Genomic DNA, 21,395 nt, shown 5'->3' with positions numbered 1-21,395 from the left:
TGGTAATAAAATACGTCAAGAACTGTCAGAACAAATTCATCTTGATAATGTCAGATAACTTTGATAGAAAGGTATGTAATGGATTGCAATCAACCAAACAGCTGTTACATTTAAGTACACAATTGGATAATACCAATTTAGCCAATTACCAAGCAATGCTTCATTTTGTTCAGTCGGTGGTGTAAAAGGTTGCATTAGCAATAAAGAAAACAATAAAAAAAACACTTGAAGGGATAGTTCATACAGTAATTCACACAGTGGACTAGCAGTAAAATTGATAAAAAATTTGGGACCAAAATTATTCAGACACTTTGACCTGACCATGTTTTGCTTAAAGGGATAGTTCACCCAAAAATGAAAATTAGCCCATAATTTACTCACCCTCAAGTCATCCTAGGTGTATATGACATTCTTCTTTCAGACGAATAAAATCGGAGTTATATTACAAAAGTCCAGGCTAATCCAAGCATCAGAATTGGATTTATAGAAGTCCATAAAAAGTGCATCTGCCCATCAAATAACGTGTCACTTGTTTGTTGGGGACAATGTAATGGGACGAACACAGACATTTGAGGAACTTTTTGAACAATGGAGGAGAAAGAGATGGAACATATCTAAAGAGTATCTAAAAGTAAACTTTCGGCTGCCCGCCTTCCCTGTTCAATATATGGAAAAATTGTTGAAAGTTCCCCTGCCGATTGAAAGACTAACGCAACCAGGTCCGCTCGTCATGACGTCACGTACGCATCTTGAGTTTCACTTTCAACATTCAACACTTTTCCACAGAAGGTGGTCGGCCGAAAGTTTACTTGATAAAGTTTTAAATATGGATATTTTTCTTACACAAACGCATCGATTCGCTTCAGAAGGCCTTTATTAACCCCCCGGAGCCGCGTGGAGCACGTTATTTGACAGACAGATGCACTTTTTGAAATACAGAGCAACTATAAATCCAATTCTAATGCTTGGATTAGCCTGGACTTTTGTAATATAACTCCGATTTTATTCGTCTGAAAGAAGAATGTTATACACACCTAGGATGACTTGAGGGTGAGTAAATTATGGGCTAATTTTCATTTTTGGGTGAACTATCCCTTTAAGCAAAACATGGTCAGGTCAAAGTGTCTGAATAATTTAGGTCTCAAATTTTTTTTAATCAATTTTACTGCTAGTCCACTGTATGAAGAATTTGTGGGTATAATATGTCAACGTTTACTTTATTTTGCTACCACTAGTAAAAGATTATATCTGGTGTCTGAATAATTGTTGGTTTGACTGTATACATGAATAAACAAATGATTATTTATATAATATGTAATATTTGTGTAGATATAAGTAATGACATTTGTATATACTGTTCTTAAAGGGATAGTTCACCCAAAAAAGGAAATTCTGTCATCATTTACTCGCCCACAAGTTGTTCCAAACCTGTATGACTTTCTTTTTTCTGCCACACACAAAAGAAGAAATGTTGAAGAATGTGGGTAACCAAACAGTTGACGGGCCCCATTGACTTTCTTTGTATTTTTTCCAAACTATGAACGTCAATGGGTCCCATCAAATGTTTGGTTACCAACAATCTTCAAAAGATCTTCTTTTGTGTTTGGCAGAAGAATGAAATTCATACAGGTTTGGAACAACATGATGGTAAGTAAATTATGACAGCATTTTCATTTTTGGCTGAACTTTCCCTTTAAATTATATAAATGTCATAGAATTAAGAAAAGTGGTTGGTATGTGGTATAACAGGGGTTTTTCAACTCTTTCAATTATTGTTTGCTCATACATTCATACAAAAATTCAAACAATGATAATGTTAAAAAGCAGTAGCAAGTAAGCATTAAGTAAATTCATTTTATGCAATACTAAAGAAACTTTGTTTATGATGCCTGTCACATTTCTAAGCATTTGAGGGTTTCAGTGAATTGTTTTCTGAGGCTGTAGAAAATAATATAAATAATAAATAAATATAAATAATAATCATAAAAACTTTCTAGTTCTGCGAATAAGGTGTTATAGTCTCATATACCTGTTGCTGTTCCAGCAGAGTCTTGTTGTGTTTGATGCTCCCTTTTTCCAACAGCTGTCTTTGGTTCTTTTCAAACTCTTCTTTACCCTATAATGTAAAGTGAACATACATTTTCAATGAATAAATAGTTTACAGTCTATGAATAGATGGGTGAATTACAGTTTGTAACGCATGCTCAAAAATGTGTCAACTTGATTTGAGTAAAAGAGTATTAAGATTGTATGAAATTATTTGTGCATAACCTAATTCATATTCATGAGATAAGTCTTTGTTATTATAAATCCCATCCATTCATCCATCCATTCTTTGACTTCAAACAATGTGCACTGAAAAGTTTCCATTCACTCCATTGGGGGGCAGTATAATATCACAGTGAAACTCAGCCATTTTCAGTTCTGTAAAAGACGGAAAGAACTGAAGAATTCATATGTGCCCCCTCTGATTTTTCAGCCAAGTGCATTTTCAAATGCGACTTGCAAAAAAGATATATACTGTATTTATATCTGCACAATTGTAGGTAAAAAAGTGTAGCAGAAATTAGCAAATATGATCAGTCCAATTGAGTCACAGCTTTCACATACCATATTTGCAATGTATTAAATAAAAAAATATTTAAAATAATACTGTTGTACGTTGTTTTTAGAATACTAAATTATCATACAGTTTATAATAAAACTTGTCATTTGCGTGACATCTGAAAGATGAAGAAATATATGTGACTGAACAAATTTAATCTTATCCTCACAGTTTCAGCAAAACATTTGACAGAACCACAAAGCAGACGCATAACAGCTGGTGCTAAAGGAAGATGTATGTGAGCTTTAAGGAAAAGCAGGCCTGCACATGCAATCACAGTGATTGATGAATGGCCTGAGGCTCGACACAGTGGGGATTACAGGCACAGCCCACATAGAGTCGACATGCAGATCTCTGATCATATTGATGGCTGAGAACATACACCCGGATCTTGTTCTCCAAAGGAAACAAATGCACATTTTGTAATGATTTCATTTTTAGCGTACCTGTAAATGGACGTAATCGTAGTCCTCCATCCAACCTTCCTCTGTTGTCTCGTACGGCCTGTCTGGAGTCTCTTCCTCAGCTGAGAATTTAGGAGGGGAGGGTAACGGGCGGGACTGGATGTTGGCCCGTTCAGGTGTGCCTGACTGATATGCTGAGATGTTGTTGTTGTTGGTCAGCTGACCCAGCACGTCACCGGTATGGGGGACGGGTGGCAACGGTAGTTGCTGCTGTTTGTTTGTCCGTTTGAAGAGCAAAGAGGCATTACCATGGAGAAACGATGCTAACTGCTTGGTGTCATCGGGCACGCCGCGGGCACACATGACCAGCCGGTCTAGATCGTCCCCGCCTGTGCCTGTAGATGGTGTCATCAGGGCTGCGGGGGACCAACCCAGAGAGTCCAGCGTCTGACTGTACCTCACCAGACCTTGGAAGGCCTCTTCCATCTTCTGCACCTGCTTTCCGAGCTTGGTCTGCAGTGTGCGGTCAGTGGCCTGGGTGGCGTTGGCCACGGCACCTCTCGCGAACTCCAGCAGGTCCCTGACAGCCACGCGAATGCGCTCCACGGCCTGTCGGATGGCAGGGAGGTTGGACTCCATCTGAGTGGGGCTGCGCCAGTTCCCACTGATGAATGACATTAGGAGGGCCACGGAGCTCTCCACCGACTGTTGATGACGGGACAGACGCTCCATGGCCTGGTCCAGATCCAAGAGCAGCAGGCGACCCGCCCCAGAAGATTCGCGCACTGGCACCATGTCCAGAGAGGACGTGGAGAGGTTACTCCTAGTGCTTCCCGTGCTGGACGCTGACAGGCGTTTGAAGCTGACCGTGAGCTCCTCTGTGGCCGCTGCGTCACGCACCACCAGCGGAGGCACATCGTAGATGTAGTCGCCCGATTCTTCAACTGCCGGCCGTTCACGAGGGAAGTCATACACGTCTCCAGGGTGGTGATCCTGTAGGCCACTCTTTCGTAGGCTGGCAGGGATGTCATAGATCTCCTGACCCTCAGGCTGCCGTTTTCCTACCAGCTGAGGAGGAGGAACATCATACACGTCCTCTGGTATGGGAGGCTCGGGACCGCCAGGGATCTGAGACAGAAAGGCCTGGTTCTGATTCTCTAGGCTCTTCATCTTGGCAAAGTGAGGAGGAACGTCGTACGTTTCCTCCCTGATTGGACCATCTGGAACATCTTTGCTGACAGATGGAGGAATGTCATATACCTGTAAAGAGGAACAATGTGTTTACCAAAACTAGCCTGGTAAAATCATAACTGAGCTCATTAGGGATGTACCGATATTAAAATTGTGGCAGATACTGTTGATAATTAGTCAATCGTTTTAAATGTTACAAGTGAATTTAGGCACCACAGTACAGTGTACAATCTACAGTATGGCTAACTATTATTCAATGATTAGTGTTTTTAAGATATGTAAGATGATAGAAAAGGTTATCTAAATGTAAAAATAAAGGAAATGATCATAAACAATTAAATATCCAATATATGTCCAATATAAACCTCTAATATTTCTATAATAACCAATATGGTAGTGAGATGGCTAGAACTAATTTAAGTTATACACAGCATTTGCTAAATGAACACTAAATATGATTTGCATTAGAACAATGTTCCTATTTTGACAGATATCACATTCTTTCTGCTTATTAATTATTTTACACTAATTGTTTTACTGTCATTTGGTAATCTGAGATGTCAGTAGTGGCCAGTGGGCGGAGTTTTGGTGGGGCGACATGTGTTTTAAGTGGGTGGTAATTTAATTAGCTAAATCTGACTAAAGCTAGCAAAATGATTGAAATTGCTTACAGAGCCTATTCCAAATGCATTCTGTCATTGTTGGACAGTCAGTCGTGTTTTGTATCAGGGAATTCAGGGAACTCTGCAACCTCCATTAATGTGCAGATCAAATGTGCACATAAAACCACAGTGTAATTGATTTGTGTACGTCATGTATGGAGACAAAGAATAATTGTTACCGTTTGTTGGTAGTGCAGCTGGCTCTTGTCCACACTAGGTGGAGTGTCATAGATCTCCTGACCATCTCTACTGGGTGGGCCTTTCATAGCCATTGGAGGAGTATCATAAACCTGTGGCCCAGAGGAAAAAAAAAAACTAATTTACTAGATTGAATAAGTTAATTAATAAATAAATGAATGAAATACACAATGAAGACATAAATCAGTGACTATAAGTAGATCAGACCTGAAAAGGAAGCCATTTAATAAGTTGAATACAGTTTAATACGTCTGCAATGTCGAAGCAAGGCTGGGAGGGGCTGGGCATTTGTTTCTGTCTGTTTCTTTCATTTATTTTACACCCCAGGGGCCCTGATTCCTCTCTACCTTCTCCTACATACTTTTTCCTTTTTTTAGGGGCTTTCGCACCGGAGGAACATTTTCATAGTTCCTATTGGCGGAAATGCCTGCTTTTTGGTGTGCAAGAACTGGGAAGGATTTTAGGGAACGACACATGCCTATACGAATCACCGGCACCCATCATTTTAAAAAAGCAAAATACGGTAAATACAATTTACATGTACTTACTCCGAATTAACTCTACATGGATAGCATTTATGTGTCGCTTTTGTATATGGTCGTTGGCCGGCTTACGTCACTTCAGTTTCTACTGGCAGTGCAAATACAACCAGGAAAATTGCCTGGTTGTATTTGCTGAGTTCCTAGAACTACCCAGTGTGAAAGCTCCTTTGGTCTTTTTCTGCCTTTTCCTGCCGTCCATATTTTTTGTGCATGTCGGAGAGAACACAGGTACACACAATAGAGGACACACTCCCACTGATGTGGAGAGATTACAGGAGCACAATCTCAGACAGGAACAGCTGGGGGAAATCAGCAGTGCTGCAGAGATGCTGACCTCCACCTTCACCCACCATCTCTCTCTTTCTGCTACCTGTCCAGTGGCTCTGTGGTCAGGCTGAGTCGCTGATCATGGCTGATAGATTTTTTTGCGGAAAGCCTTTAGAGGAGGTACATTTTGCAGCGCAACCAAAGACTTCTATGTCTTCATGGTGTTTTCAACACCAAGTAATATATTGAAATACTTTTAGAGTGTTTTCTAATTCAATATATTTAAAAATGTAATTTATTTCGGTGATGACAAAGCTGATTAGCAGCCATTACCCCAATGTCACATGATCCTTCAGAAATCATTCTAATGATGATTTGATGCTCAAGAAACATTTCTCATTAGTATTAATGTTGAAAACAGTTGCACTGCTCAATATTTTTATATATATATATATATATATATATATATATATATATATATATATATATATATATATATATATATATATATATATATATATATATATATATATATATAATTTTTTGATGAATAGAAAGTAAAAAAATAGCATTTATTTGAAATTGAAATCTTAAGAAACATTATAAATGTCTTTACTGCAACTTTATTATATTTTTATTTTAAGCTAATTATAAGTTCTAGTAACTACCCCAAACCCTACCACTACCCCTAAAAGAAAACTTTTTTCATTTTAAAATGATAATATTTTTATTCGGATATCTCCAACCAGAGGTTTTGTCAGATTTACCTAATTTCTGACCCAAGCTATAGTTAAATATATATATATATATATATATATATATATATATATATATATATATATATATATATATATATATATATATATATATATATATATATATATATATATTGTAATAATAAATCTAGGTATTTTATGTATGGATAATTTTTTCCTGTTGAGGGGGCGCCCAAATGTATAATTAAAAACCTACAAACACAGAGCAATGCATGCACTCTCATCAATGCAAAACAGCACTGACTTGAGTTTCAGAATGTGCTATAAATGGAGTGTGACTTCCTGTCCCAATGCTCTGTCAAACCTGTGACGACTGATATAAATATCAAATAATGCCTGCAGCTCAACTGGTACAACACAACAACACACAAACACACACACACACAAAGGCCCACAGCGCTTGAATGTTAGTAAAAGGATTAAAACCAAATAAAAGTTTTATAGCGCCAGCAGTAAAAGTGATTTTTCCACTACTGCATCAGATATGGGTGAAATGAGGTCGAGGGAATTTGGATTAAACTGAAGTCTAATCTTGTCTGAGATAGAGTTAGTGTCACACACACTTAGGGACTGGTACATTTCAATAGTACATTTCAGTTTAATACTTAATATGCATCAATAATTTAAACCAATGGTTCACAAACTGCTCTCTTAGGGTTGTAATGGCAGAAAAAATTATCATTATGAACATAGCTGTTGGACAGATATCTAGATATCATGTACATAATGGAATTGTATGGAAATAAAATGTCACATTTCAAGCATTACCAATACCAAAATACCATTCCAACATCATTTATTACTCTCCTGCTGGCAGCAATAATTGTTGTTTATAACAGAAATATGTTGCATACAAAGTGAAAATGTATTTCAATATTATAGTTCAAAATAATATTGGTTCTCTATGATCAGAGTACTGCGCAACTGTCAAGCATCCGCTGATTTAAACAATTTACAGCTCATGTAAAGAGCACACATTCTCACAGAACAATCCTAATGCATGCCCTTAATGCGTACTAGAGATTTCTGAAGTCATGTCTACTCTATACTTCTATCAATACTGCTCCAATCACACACATACACACACACACATCCTTACACAAACACCATTAGCATTTATAATGCTGGCCAAACAATGGCTCTCAATCTGTTGTGCGCCCCCAGGAGAGCCTGCAGTCAGAGACGGAGGCAGGAGAAACCATGAATACCAAAACCTCTCGCTGAGCATCTAGCAGCCGCTCTGCCAGCTCCATTTGATTAAACGACTGTGTTTTTTCCTCTGAATCGCTCTAATCTGCGAGACGGCGATTTGTTATGAATATTTGGAGCAATTTTGGGAAGAAAGTGTTTTGGCTTGCGGCGTTTTTGTCTGTATGAAAAAAATTGAGAGGGGCAAATTTACAAGCAGTTGCAGCATGGTTATTTTGTGTAAAAACCTGCGGTTTATTTACTAACTTCTGATTAACTGGATTAAGGAGATGCTGGTGTAGAGCTGTGCCATTCAATCATGAATAAATTAAATACCTGATGCTTTCCCCTTTAATCTTGAATATGGCAACATCCTCAATTACTTAACATTCCAAAGTCGGCTTGCAAAAAGGGGGAAATTGCATTCATTGTATTCAGACCTAATTTGCATGATGGGGTTTAAAAGACACTTAATATTCAGTCATATTATGAATTTGACTGCACTGACACTATTGGATGAGATCAAAACTGAACTGAATTGAGCTGGACGATGACACCAATGTTTTGCTTTATAGCTGAATTGACTTTGTTTCATAATTGACGAATTTCGCAACATTGACACTGGTATTGAACTGACACGGCTAAATAATGACACTATTGTTTAGCTGCTTATGGCGGAATTAAACTCATTTCATGATTGATAAACTTTACACAGTTATTGAAATGAATCAACACTGAACAGACTTGAGCTGAATAATGACACCACTGTCTTCTGTAGAGCTGCTTTACACATAGAAAAGATGGACAGCACGTCTCCGCTATCCGAGTACGTCGTTCAGAGTCAGCGCAATCCTGAGGTGGAGCCGCGGCATCATTGTCCCGCCCACACTCAATCGCAAGCATAGCTGTCAATCATGATGTTACAGCCGCCCAAACTTATTGGGAAAACAAACACTTGAACATATTCCTGTGTGATGAGAACTACCTAAAATGCCAGAAACCATCTTTGGAAAAAAATTATTTGAAGTGTAATTGGATTTTTCCGTTCGGCTCGCATCCCTTTCAATTACATAGAGAGGGGGCGTGGTTTATGACCTATACTGCAGTCAGCCACCAGGGGGCGATCAAAATGCTTTGGCTTCACTTTTCAGGACTTGTGCGGCACACTTGGTTTCAGAATTTGATTTTGTCTCATATTTGAGGAAGTTTGATTCATTGATCGTTATTTTTCCTGTTTATTACTGCTTTGAACAATTTGTATTGTATAAAGCACTACATAAATAAAGGTGACTTGACTTGATGAAATAGTTGAGATTAGCGAATTAGATGAATTTATGATTAGTGAACAGGCAGCATGTGCCAATACACAACGTTATCAGCAGCCACAATTAATTCTTAGTTTATGTTTGTTTTACACCATTTGTGTTTGTACATTATTTCTAGCATTGTGTATTGGCCACAAAATGAAGAGTGATGTGCCTTATCTGATCTGTTTAGTCCACCGCTCTGTCATATACAGCATGTGCTCATGTCTTTGCCTTCATCCAAGTTTCTCTCATTCTCTCTACAGTATATGGCTGTGCTGAAGGCTGCATGTGTGTTGGAATTATGTGGTCTGGGTATTTATGGCCTTTGCCGTGAGCCAGGCTTTGTCTGTCTCTCTCTCCCCCCAGGGATGTGTACTGTATGCGTTTGTGTGTGTGTGTGTGTGTGTGTGTGCTGCAGTGTGCTGCATTGAAGGACTGATCTCGCTGACAGCACATTCTCTCTCATATGCACACGTGTGTGTGTGTGTGTGTGAGTGTGTGTGTGCACACAGTGGTCTCAGGATATTCTGCTTCACACACGCACAATGCTGACCTTCTTTTTGAAATGCCTCCAGACACTGAAATATCTACTTCCACTGCAAGTAATGCATGACCTCATCTAAAAATAGGCATGCAATCATCGAGCCAACAGAAATATAAGGATGCAGGAAAAAAGAATGAGCAAAAGAGTGAAGATGAAAGACAGAGAAAAGAAAGACGGCAAGAACTGAAAGCAAGAGTGCAAGAAATAGAAAGTGCTAAAGTAAAACAAAAGATACAGAAAATGAAAAAAAGACATGAATTGAGTGAATTAACAAAACAAAGTGACAAAAACAAAGCAAAATAGTGAAAGAAAGAGAGATAAGAGAGAAAATGAAGACCTGAACAAAAGAGTGTGATAAATAAAACAAAAGAGTGAGCATGTTAAAGAAAGGGGCAAAAATAATAATAATTTTAATTGAAAGCAAAATCAAAAAGATTACATTTAAAACGGTGGAAAAGTGAGGTAAAGTTCAAGCAAGCAAGAAAGAAAGAAAAAAAGAAAGAAAGAACATTTATATTCTCGTTGCTTGTATTATTAATGAGCAAGGAGGTTCTTCGCCAGAGTCTGGCAGTGTGTGATGATCATCTATCACACACACATACACACACACACACACACACACACACACACACACCGCAGACATCTGAGATACACTTAAAGGCTATTATCATCAATAACGATTTTCAACTGGCTCATCCACAAATTACTTGATATCAAATAACCTACAGGATATTAAAGTAAATATGAACCTCAACACATTGACATAATCAGTGCACACAGGAGTCATGTGATGCGTCTGTTCGGAGTTTGATCAGGTGAACTCTTTACCTGTTGATTGTACTGGGTGCGGGTGGGCGGCACGTCATAGATATCCTGGGTGGGTGGAAGGTGTCTGGGGACGTCATACTCATCCTGTTCGTTTTTCCCCGTGTCATACACGTACACTTGACCAACCCGTGTGGGAACAACTACCTGAGACAGAGAAAGAGAAAAGCAACTGCATGAGACTGTGTGAATTAATGACTGGGCACGTAAAAGGAGGATAAAGACGCTGCCCTGATGGCGGCGGCGTTCACACCAGGTTAACACAGACTCTACTACAACCAATCTGGGGTCTCAAAGGTCACCGTGGGAACAGGGGCCACTCTTTTGTCTGCCTGTTTACCTTCTGTCTTACGCTTCGAGGACTGTGTGGATCGCGTGAGCCTGGGAAAAGAAAACAAGCTACGACCCCAAATTTGTACAATGCCTGAGACATAATACCAATCACAACACAGACTCAGACGAGCTGTTCAGGATGTCGAACTCCTTCACAAGGATTGAAGCATAATGCAGCTAACGCATGTCAAGTCAAATTTATTTCACAATACACAGAGTTTCAAAGCAGCTTTACAGAAATTCATGTTCAATATCTTAATCTTTATGCTTTATAGTCGCATTTAGCAGATTAGAGCTGAGCAATGTATGCATATGGACTGCAGGTATGTGGATAAAGTTGGACGTACTTGTATATTCAACTTTATATGATGAGTTGGGTGATAATACAGTTACATTTTATTGCCTAAGCATGCTCTCAGAATATGTAATATTACAAATGTGTGATATTATGGATACCAGCTATATTGGTAACATATGAGTTATCTATGGAAGCTGGTTTCTGCCACTGAATAAAAAATGAAAAAAGGTAATTGCAACTTTTTATCTCGCAAATCTGACTTTTTTTCTTTTTTTTGCGTGATATAAACTCGTAATTTTGACTTTTTCTCAAAACTGAATTATATAAACGTACAATTTTTACTTTTTATTAAGAGTTGCGTGACATAAACTCACAATTTTTACTTTTTCTCAGTATTGCGTGATATAAACTCAAAATTTTGACTTTTTTCTCAGAATTGTGATATAACCTCACAATTTTGACTTTTTCTCTCAGAGTTGTGTAATATAAACTCAGTTTTTCCCTTTTCTCAGAATTGCACAATATAAATTCATAACTTTGCCTTTTTTTCTCAGAAATGTGATATGAACTCACAATTTTGACTTTTTATTAAGAGTTGCGTGATATAAACTGCATGATATAAACACAATTTTGACAGAGTTGCGTGACATAAACTCACGATTTTTACTTTTTCTCAGAATTGCGTGATATAAACTAAAAATGTTGACTGTTTTCTCAGAGTTGTGTGATATAAACTCGCAGTTTTGCCCTTTTCTCAGAACTGTGATATGAACACAATTTTGACTTTACTCAGAGTTGCGATATAACATCGCAACTTTTACTTTTTCTCAGAATTGCATGACAAACTTTCTCAGAATTACGTGATATAACCAGTTTTTACCTTTTTACTTTTGCAGTTTTTACTTTTTTCTCAGAATTGATTCTCAATTTTTTTTCGCAATTGTAAGAAATATATTGCATTTGCAATTGCAATTGCAAAAAAAAAAAATCTGAATTGTGAGATAAAAAGTTGCACTTATTTTTCTATTATTATTATTATTATTAACCATCGGATCAGTATATAATGGATATTTAATTGTGTATTTTTATGTAGATTACCTCTGCAGTCATATAAAGCTCACTTGAAATAAATCTTTATAAACACAAATAATCACTTTGAAATGTAATCTTTAGCAATGCTAAAAATGAATATCCATTGTTTATACTTTACATTATAAAATCTAAAATAGTTTTGTAATGCCTTCAAATATTCGTTTTTAGTGTTTTTATTTTTTATTTTATTTAGACAATAGTAAAATAGTAAAGATTTGTAATATGGTGCATCCCTATGTTTTATAAAACAGATCATTCTGGCTCTAAGTGATTATACCACGGTCAAGAGGTTTTGTTCAGCATGAAGCAGAGCAAAATCACCGTAACAAATGGCCTTACGAGGTTTACTGCTTGAGTATGTTAGTAATGCACTCTGCCCTCTGTGAAACGAAGAATTTGAAATAAAACATGTATGGACGGGGCTGTGCTGGTTTGCGTGCACAGGTGAGGTGTGTACTGTAATGATCTAGGTGGAGTGAGCTTTATGTAGTTTTTATGATTCCCCGCAGGCCAGTTGTACATGATTGCTGGCCTTCACTTATAACACTGAGTTAATGAGATTACTTGCGCTTTCATTCTTGCTCTCTTTCCTCCCTTTATCAGTTCACACCAGCCAGTCTATAAGAACGCACTGTGCCAGCCTTGTGTATGGGCGTCACTTCTCGCATACTAAACAACAGTTACTCACATGCATCATGGATACAGACACAGATTGGTAGAGGACACTCAAGAATACCAGTATGGGGTGAATCTCACATGACCAGGTCATATTCCACCCCCGAATGAAATAAAGTGAATATTTAGGATTTAAGATTGTATGCATTGTGACAGTTTTCATGACAATTAAGTTTTAATTTGTATAAGTATATTTGTATATGAGAATCAACACTGAGAATAGGAATTACAAAAACATTAAAAAGTAAACTGCATTACGTACGTAATGAATATTTAAGGAAGAAATGTGGTAAATTTGCATGAAAATGGAAAAAAAAATCTTGATGGTCCAACAAATATGCTTAATATTTTGTGCAAAATGTAATATTGTATTTTTCTTCAGGTTTAGATCAGCGAGAGTCTTCACTTATTGTGAGGGAGGGCAGAGCAGTGCCGATTAACCACACAGACTCAATGAAGCTTTTCTTTGTGAGGCGTTCATGCTTTGTTAGATTAAATCTAGTGACTATGGTAACCAGGCACGAGCGACGACAAGGCGAGCACAATGGAAAGCACAAGTGCACACGTGTAAAATGCATTTAAAAGGACTATACTGTCTACCAAGCACTTTACAGTGTTGCTTGTCATGCACGGAAAGTGCAACATAAATAAAGAAAGAAGACAGTAGGCAAATGAAAATCCCAGAGATCTTGTATTAATATTTACTCTCCCACTCACACACAGACTGTCACTTTAGATCCCTGCTAACCATCCAATTAAGCCGTTCTCATTAAAGAAAGCTGGCAATCTGTCACTGTTAATTCCCATCCTTCTCTCGCTCTCTCTTCACCCATCTCATCCCTCTGCCTGATTCTTGCCCTTTTTTTCCAAATGGCATTGCAAAATCGATGATAAATTCCTTCAGATTTTTTGTTGGTGAGATAAAAGCATGTTATTGGTGTGATTTATTGGATAAACCCTGTGACCTGTGGACCACCCCATCCCTATATCCAGAACATCCACATATTCACGACCTCTCTCTATGACACCGCTGTGGTAAATGGCTGCATTCTCCACGGTGCTGTACACACTTTCACACACATTAAGATGAACTGCAGGTGTTTTATATGACACTTCCACACGTACACGACCTCCGGTGCTGTCACACTCTGTATTTTCACTTAGCCTGACAGAGGTGAGTTTAGTTAGAATCTATCTATCCAGTTATTTACAGACACTATATTGCCAAAAGTATTGGGACACCCCACCAAATCGGTAGGCCAACTCTGTATTAAACCCTATGGATTAAGAATGGAATATGATTAAAGTTAATGTGCATGTAAAGGCAGGCGTCCCAAAACTTTTGGCAATATAGTGTCTCTATCCATACATTAATCTATCTAGTTGAGTTCAGTTAGTATCTATGTATCTATCCAGTTATTTGCTTATCTACGAAGTTAGTATCTATCTATCCATCCATCCATCACATGAGCCACCTTCAGAGCTGTTGTATAATTCATAAATAAATCACAGTCCTGAATATTGATTGGTCAATACACTGTTCCAACCATGCAAAAATGCACCAGTTATGATGTGAAACACCTGTTTACAGACTGCGTATATCACTGTGCAGCAACCATAGAATAACATTCTGTTATTGCTTACAGGTCACTGTCAGAGACTTTATATACATAAATATTGCCAACACTGTGGTCCTTTAGTACTGTACACCCCGTTTTATTTCAATGCCCTCTCAGACCTGTGCTTTGCTTTAAGTAATAGTCACTCCATCCTGCTGAGAGCCTCTGAAGGGCCGGCCGTAATGACCACCGATCAATAATGTGAATTATCAATGAGCGCTGCTCTGGGGAGCAAAGATGGCACATATGGTGGACTGCCATCTTCCAGCCCTCATCAATATAGCTGAAAGGGTCTGGTCATAGAGAGTGGGTGTGTCCAGGCCTCCAGCTGTCACAACGATCTCTTGGGGGGCGGGGTGAAGTGCCTGTAATGATGATGTCACAAAGAGACAAACACTCCCTGGTGTGGAAGGAAACAATAGGGGAGCGGTGACCGTCTGACTGTTGCCCCGCGCCATGACAGCTGGCCAAGAGTCACAATCACAGCAGCTACATGGCCATTAGGTTCAGCCCTAAAGAGAGGGACAGATTGCAAAGGCTGCTTTACAAAAGCCCCCGTACCCCCTGCTGCATCGACGAGCTGTGACCTCCTTACCCCAGCTGACACAATGACACATGCCACCACTCTAAAGAGTGCAGCCAGGTCCGCTGAAGACATTCCAGCCAGGCCTGGCTCCTTGGACCATGGATGTCACTAATTTGAATCTATGCCTGAAAACCGAATACCTGATGCTGAGGATCCTGGGAGATCTCAGAGGGATCTCATTAAAAATGCATACTTGAAACAAAACAAAAAAACTGTGACAACAAATTAAACAGATATCTTAACTGTTCTGCTTTTTCCTCAATTTTTTGGTCACTCAGCTGTGCACATTTTTGCACTCTTGCTCTTAAAAACATCATGCTGAGATTTTCTTTCAAAGCTCTTCAAATGTATGCTATTTTCCTGTCAGGCTTTCAAATATCGGAGGTCAGTGAATTTCCTCAACTCACAGAAACAAGAATAATCATTTTAATTTAATAATAACACCATAAAAAAAGAATATAACTAAACATGAAATTCTAAGTATATTTTTAACGTTTCAGCAACAAGCCTTTGTCAAGGTACATAAACATAAGTAAAGGTCACAATCTGTGTTCAATAACTGGTTAAAATCTTGAGAAATTAAAACAAAATCAGTCACAGACAAATTTAATGAGATATAAATACATTGTAAAAGACCACTACAACATGAAAAAAGATCTCATAATTTACCAAACACATCCGCAACTATAACGTTTCCCATATCTACATACACATACTATACATTTACATATAACTTCAATTTTAAATGTGTCATAAAAACAACTCAATTCAGAATCCATATTCAAACCATATGGCATTTTTTAATGTAATAACACCAAACAGAAAAAGCGAAATGGTTGTGAATGGACAATCTGATAAACGTAATTCCAGCCAGTCTCACATTCCACACAAGCCATTCATTTCAGTTTCCCCTTTTCAAAAGAGTTTCCCATCCATTTCTAAAACCCATTCACAGAGTCCAATATTATCCCAAAATATTTCTTGATTCAAGGTTTCAATAGTTAGATTTAGCAAAGTTGACCCCAAGCTTGTCTTTGATTCAACGCAGTGCCACAAATAACTGCGTCCAGAGGCCCGGAACATAATGAGGGGTCAAAGTCCAAACGCTGAAGGGCTTCCACATACCTTCACATACGCTATATTCATACTCACTCTTTCTCTATATAAGTGGCTGTGCATAAGCATTTCCCCCATAGCCCCCTACCACCACTCTCTTCATGGCCATCTGTGGAGCAAGCTGTCCTCTTTACTGTGTGCGGAGCGGGGGGTGCAGGTCAGGGTTCTGTGTGTGTTGGCATGATGTACACTTCAGTTTTACCCTCATTTTCCATCGGTCTTGGAATTTATTTAGCTTATTTAAGCCTTGTTCAGACTGTCAGTCCAAATCTGATTTTTATGCATATATGATTTAAATCAGATCAGATTTAGCAAGTGTGAACAGCAAAAAAAACACATTCAATTTTTACAAATCCTTTTCAAGCTACATTCATATGTGAAATCCTATTCAAATTTCTTGAATTCTGTTTCAGTCTGACTGCTCTGATCGGATTTTGCATGGTTTATGTGAATTTTTCACTGCACAGAAAATGTAAACGTCAGATGTTGTTATGGAAAACATGCTGAAAGTCGCTGAAGAAACAAAGCTGTGTTGTTGCAAAGTGCCGGACGAGCAGAAAATGAGAGTTCAACATGTCTTGAGACCGGCGGAGATGACAGCACACAATAAAGCCACTATACCAGCCTCCTATGTTTCTGCTGCTGCCTCATAAGACGCAGTAGTCCAGTGCGGCGGCTACACATGGCCATGTTGTAAATAAGAAAACATCTGTATTGCAAACCCCTCTATTTTGCGGTCGATGTTGTTGTTTTTGGCGTATGCCTACTAAAGCAACGTCATTGCCATAGAAACCAATACAGATATTCCAGAAAACAAAAGAGTGGCACAGGAAACACAAATCTAAATGGTTGCGATACACAATGTAGATGTCAATAATTTTAGATCAGATTCCAATCGGATACACAAATAATCAGATTTGGATTGACAGTGTGAACATAGCCTTAGCCATTTCAGTAGCAAACATTTTCCTTAACGATGTATTGTTTGATTATCTGTTTCACCTGATGTTAATTTTCGTTAATTATATTCAGAGTTCAGAGTTCCTTCTTTAAAAAAATAAAAAAATAAATAAATAGAAAAAAAATAAAAAATATATATATCTATATATATACATATATATGTGTGTTAAATAAAACTGCTGCGTTTAGATCCACTTCTCCTTGTTTTTGCAACCCAGCCGTCACATTATAGGAATATTCAGAGTTCAGAGTTCCTTCTTAAAAAAAAAAAAATTAAATATACATATATATATGGAGGTATACAGATACAGAGAGCCACTTGGCAGTGAATGGGGGCCAATCTTTGGAATGTTTTAAAGCAGAAATGTGAAGTTTATAATTTTATAAAAGCACTGACTGAACATTGAATTCTTCTGTTGTGTATTATTAATATATATTTTTACAGTCAATCAGGGTTTATGGCATTGAAAATTAATTTGGTTGTAAAATTTTATTTAACTACAAGACTCAATTTTTGCAATTTCTCACTAAAATACTAAGCATATTGTTCACATCTTGTGGCTATACAATTGAAACTGTGCCTCAGTGTGACAGGTTTTTTTTTTTCTAAACAAAAAGAGGGACACGTGCAATTTATTAAAAGACGTTTGCAATAATGCCTTTAACTAGAGGTGATGTCATGTCTAACAGTGGTCAACACGTGCCCTAGTGAAAGACGTCCATCACCGGGTTGAGGCGTCTCCAGCTGTGGGCATGTGAGCACGGGCTCAGCTGGGCTCTGTGACTTGTTGTGATGTGGGTGCCAGTGGGGCCTCATCTGGACCATGAACACACACACATTTGCCATCCCCAGAGAACAGCCTCCCTCTGCCACATCTGCAGATGTACTGGATGAATTTTTGCCCAAATCCCTTTGAGTTGGGTTTGAAAGTCCACTTCTGAGTTTTATGTAAACCTTGAGTGAGTCAAGGTTTGACTCTGGTTGTTTTTAAGGGTTTTTTTTTAGCAGAAGTTTAATGTAGGATGTCTTTGAAAGTAGTGTATTTCATTTGAATGCAGTGTTTCCTGCAGTGATATTGAGTGTCAGCACTGCACAGCTGCTGAATCTACAGTTCCATGGCCAAAGAGATTTGCAGTCCGAGTCAAATATGATTAAAAAAAGACAAAGACAAGAAACAGACAAAACATCCTTCTCTTGTATTGTCTTCACTAGTACTGCATGCAAAAACAAACCCACAACCGATTCCATTTGACTCTTAAGAGCAGGTTAGTGAATCAGTCAAGTAAATGGTTTGAATCACAAATCACTGAATCCTTCTGAATTAATCTCACTGACCAGATGTTTATAAGACAGTGCAGTTAAAGACAATTTTATAATAAAGTTTTACTGCTATTAACAGTATTTTAGATGACAAAAACTTGGAAAAATATGCTACAAACAGGGTGACATTAACTTTTTTGCTCACCAGCCACTGTGTCGAGTGGTTTTCCAAAGTTATAGCATATTCACCGGCCACAATTTTGACATCGATAACATGCCAGATAGATATTTTTTTATATTATCTCATAATTTGCAGGTATATTAGGCTGCTGTCACTTTAAAATCTGACACACAGATCCATTATACTGTTATACATGCGTTTTCTTTCTCAACTGTTTACACAACTGACTGTGTCTACATGAATACTCGCCAAGACTGGCATTTTGACATTATTTTGTGTGTATTTTTAAGTGCAATAAGCAGCGAAAAGGAACTCAATTAAGTACTGAGAGGCGGCTTAATGTGCGCACAATTTGGGCGTGAGCACAAAATTAAAAAATGTAATTATGCACAATGCGCGCAATCCTATATATATATATATATATATATATATATATATATATATATATCAAATTAAACCAGTAGGAGTTAAAAAGTTACATTAAATTAAAAAGACTGCGTTACACGCCACTGCTGAAATACACCCGCATTTGACTGTTTGGCGGGTGTTGATGTCAAGCCCTGGTTACAAAAATAATATTGTTTAGTTTATTTTACAGTTTTAAACAATTATGTGGAAAGGGTTTCCCTGCTGCAAAAACATAATTCAGTTGAAGCTAATCCTTCAAATTGGGTCAGTTAAAACTCTTCCTTAAATGGTTTAAGTAAAGATGGCTGTCGGGTGACCCAGATCAGAAGCTTCATCCCTGAAACATTAACAGCCGACCAGAATGGAACAGAAAAAGCAGGGTAGTAGTGAGGATTTATAGCCCATAAACCCAACCTCATCCTTGGGTGTGGAATTAATCAGTGGCTAATTAGCTCAACACTTGTGAATATGAGCTTTGCTTGGGGCCAGTACCATGTGGCATGCGCCACATGTGAGGGTGTGTGACGGGACGGCTGGTGGGGCAAGAGGCCGGAGGGGCTCCTGGAGACAGCGAGGCCCCGAGTACTAATCCACACAGATCTCCAGCAACAGCTCCCCAAAGCCCCCTGACACATGCCCTACATTACTGCCATGACCGCGCTGGGCGTGAAAAGTCCCTTAAAGATATGTTTTAACCATCACTTATTAGTGCTGCTTTGTAGGACACTACGAAATCAGGCAAAACAATCCCTTAAACTTAAACCACGGACCTAGACCTACTACTTAAGCGTTGTGGCAGCAAATTAGCAACAAGCAAGCACCACTTACATTTTCTCATGTTACATTTTATTATAAAGATAGAGGACAGGAATGAGATCAGAAATACAAGGCAGCTTCAAATTTGCTCCTCCCACATGATAACCACATTTCAACATGCATTAACCTCTAACCGTCATCTTCTGGTGTCGAAACACATTGACTGATATTCATTGTTTGATTTCCGTGAGGAAGGATCATTAAGCAAACTGTAAAAACAGTTTTGCTTATTTGTTCCTTTCAGAGCAAATTTCTCGTTTTCTCTTTCTTTCACAAACAATCTAAATGAATGGCATTTATTCAAACCAGCTCAGCAAACACTCTTCATTTCATTATTTTATTTATGTTCATATATGTGCGTACTAGTAGGTTTAAAGGAGGCATGGTGTCAGATCAAACAGTCTTTCTATCTTTCTGTTTTTGCATTTCCTTTCTCGGTTTCATCTCGTTGCGCTTCCTCTCCTTTTCTCTTGTTTCTTACCGATGCTGGTTGCAGTAATGCATATAACTGAGACAGCATATGTGCAGACCTCTGTACACACACACATACACACTTCCTCTCCTCCTGCTGTCCTGGCAACACAACACTCAGGCCTGTCCGTAGCACCTATTAATAAGACCGAGATGAGTGTGTCTCCTTGGAGACCACACCGTCCCTGTGGCCAGTGATCAAAGGTTATTCAGTTCCTGAGACCATTGTGCGTGTTTGAGGAAGTGAAAGACGCTCAAAAGAGATATCATTCAAGATATATTTATTTATATATTTAGATATATATATTTATATTTAGCCATGAAAGAAAGTGCATTTAAAGTGACCTTTCAGCTAAAAAATTATAAACCTTTATGACTTTAGTTCTGCTGAGGAACACAACAGAATTTGTTTGGTACAGTTAACTAAAACTGTATCCATTAAAACAAGTTTTTTTGTCAACTGAAATAAAGCTGTAATAACATAAATATTAGATATTAGAAATTAGAAATTAGAAATGTTGCCTTGGCAACTAACTGAAATAAAATAAAAAATAGAACTAAAATTATTTAAAATAAACAAAAAATACAAATAGACTAAAGCTAAATATAACAGTGACAAAAATATAAAAATGACAAAAGCGCATAAGAAATTTACTAAAACTTACCTGAAATAAAAATGAAAATATAAAAATAAATCTAATTCAAAATATGAATAAATACTAGCAATAGTACATAAATAATAGTATTTAAATAGCTGTTTGGACCCCATTGACTTTGATTATATGGACAAAATCATCTTTTCTGTTCAACATAAGGGTGATTAAATGATGACAGGATTTTTATTTTTGTGGGAACTTTTTGCTTTTTGTGCACTTTTTTTAACAAAAGTGACAATAAATATTAGCTTTTTACACAAGGCAACATTTGGTCTGCATTTCCGAACTAGCTGTAATTTCCTGTATCCTCTGACCTTCAGGGAAAGATGTAAAACATCACAGAGATGGTTTAAATGGTGACCACTGAGTTTAGCCTGTGGTGCTGAAGTTAGCTTTTCACGAGCCAATTAAAAT

At 37.8% G+C, this 21,395-nt stretch overlaps 1 protein-coding gene across 4 annotated transcripts in view; it reads right to left on the bottom strand.

The window, feature by feature from the left end:
- The window catches only part of bcar1 (BCAR1 scaffold protein, Cas family member), a 105,955-nt gene that overhangs the window by 2,581 nt on the left and 81,979 nt on the right, over positions 1-21,395 (bottom strand). For all 4 annotated transcript variants that reach the window (XM_079824865.1, XM_079824868.1, XM_079824866.1 and 1 more), the window contains 4 exons: positions 10,513-10,656; positions 5,042-5,152; positions 3,052-4,269; positions 2,030-2,116 (listed from right to left, as the gene is read on the bottom strand). In XM_079824865.1, the coding sequence (XP_079680991.1) occupies positions 2,030-2,116; positions 3,052-4,269; positions 5,042-5,152; positions 10,513-10,656 (1,560 nt within the window). The remainder of the gene's footprint in view (positions 1-2,029; positions 2,117-3,051; positions 4,270-5,041; positions 5,153-10,512; positions 10,657-21,395) is intronic.

Source organism: Gobio gobio (assembly GCF_949357685.1).
Source record: "Gobio gobio genome assembly, chromosome: 9".
Taxonomy (NCBI): Eukaryota; Metazoa; Chordata; class Actinopteri; order Cypriniformes; family Gobionidae; genus Gobio; species Gobio gobio.
This window is presented reverse-complemented; position numbering and strand designations above follow the sequence as displayed.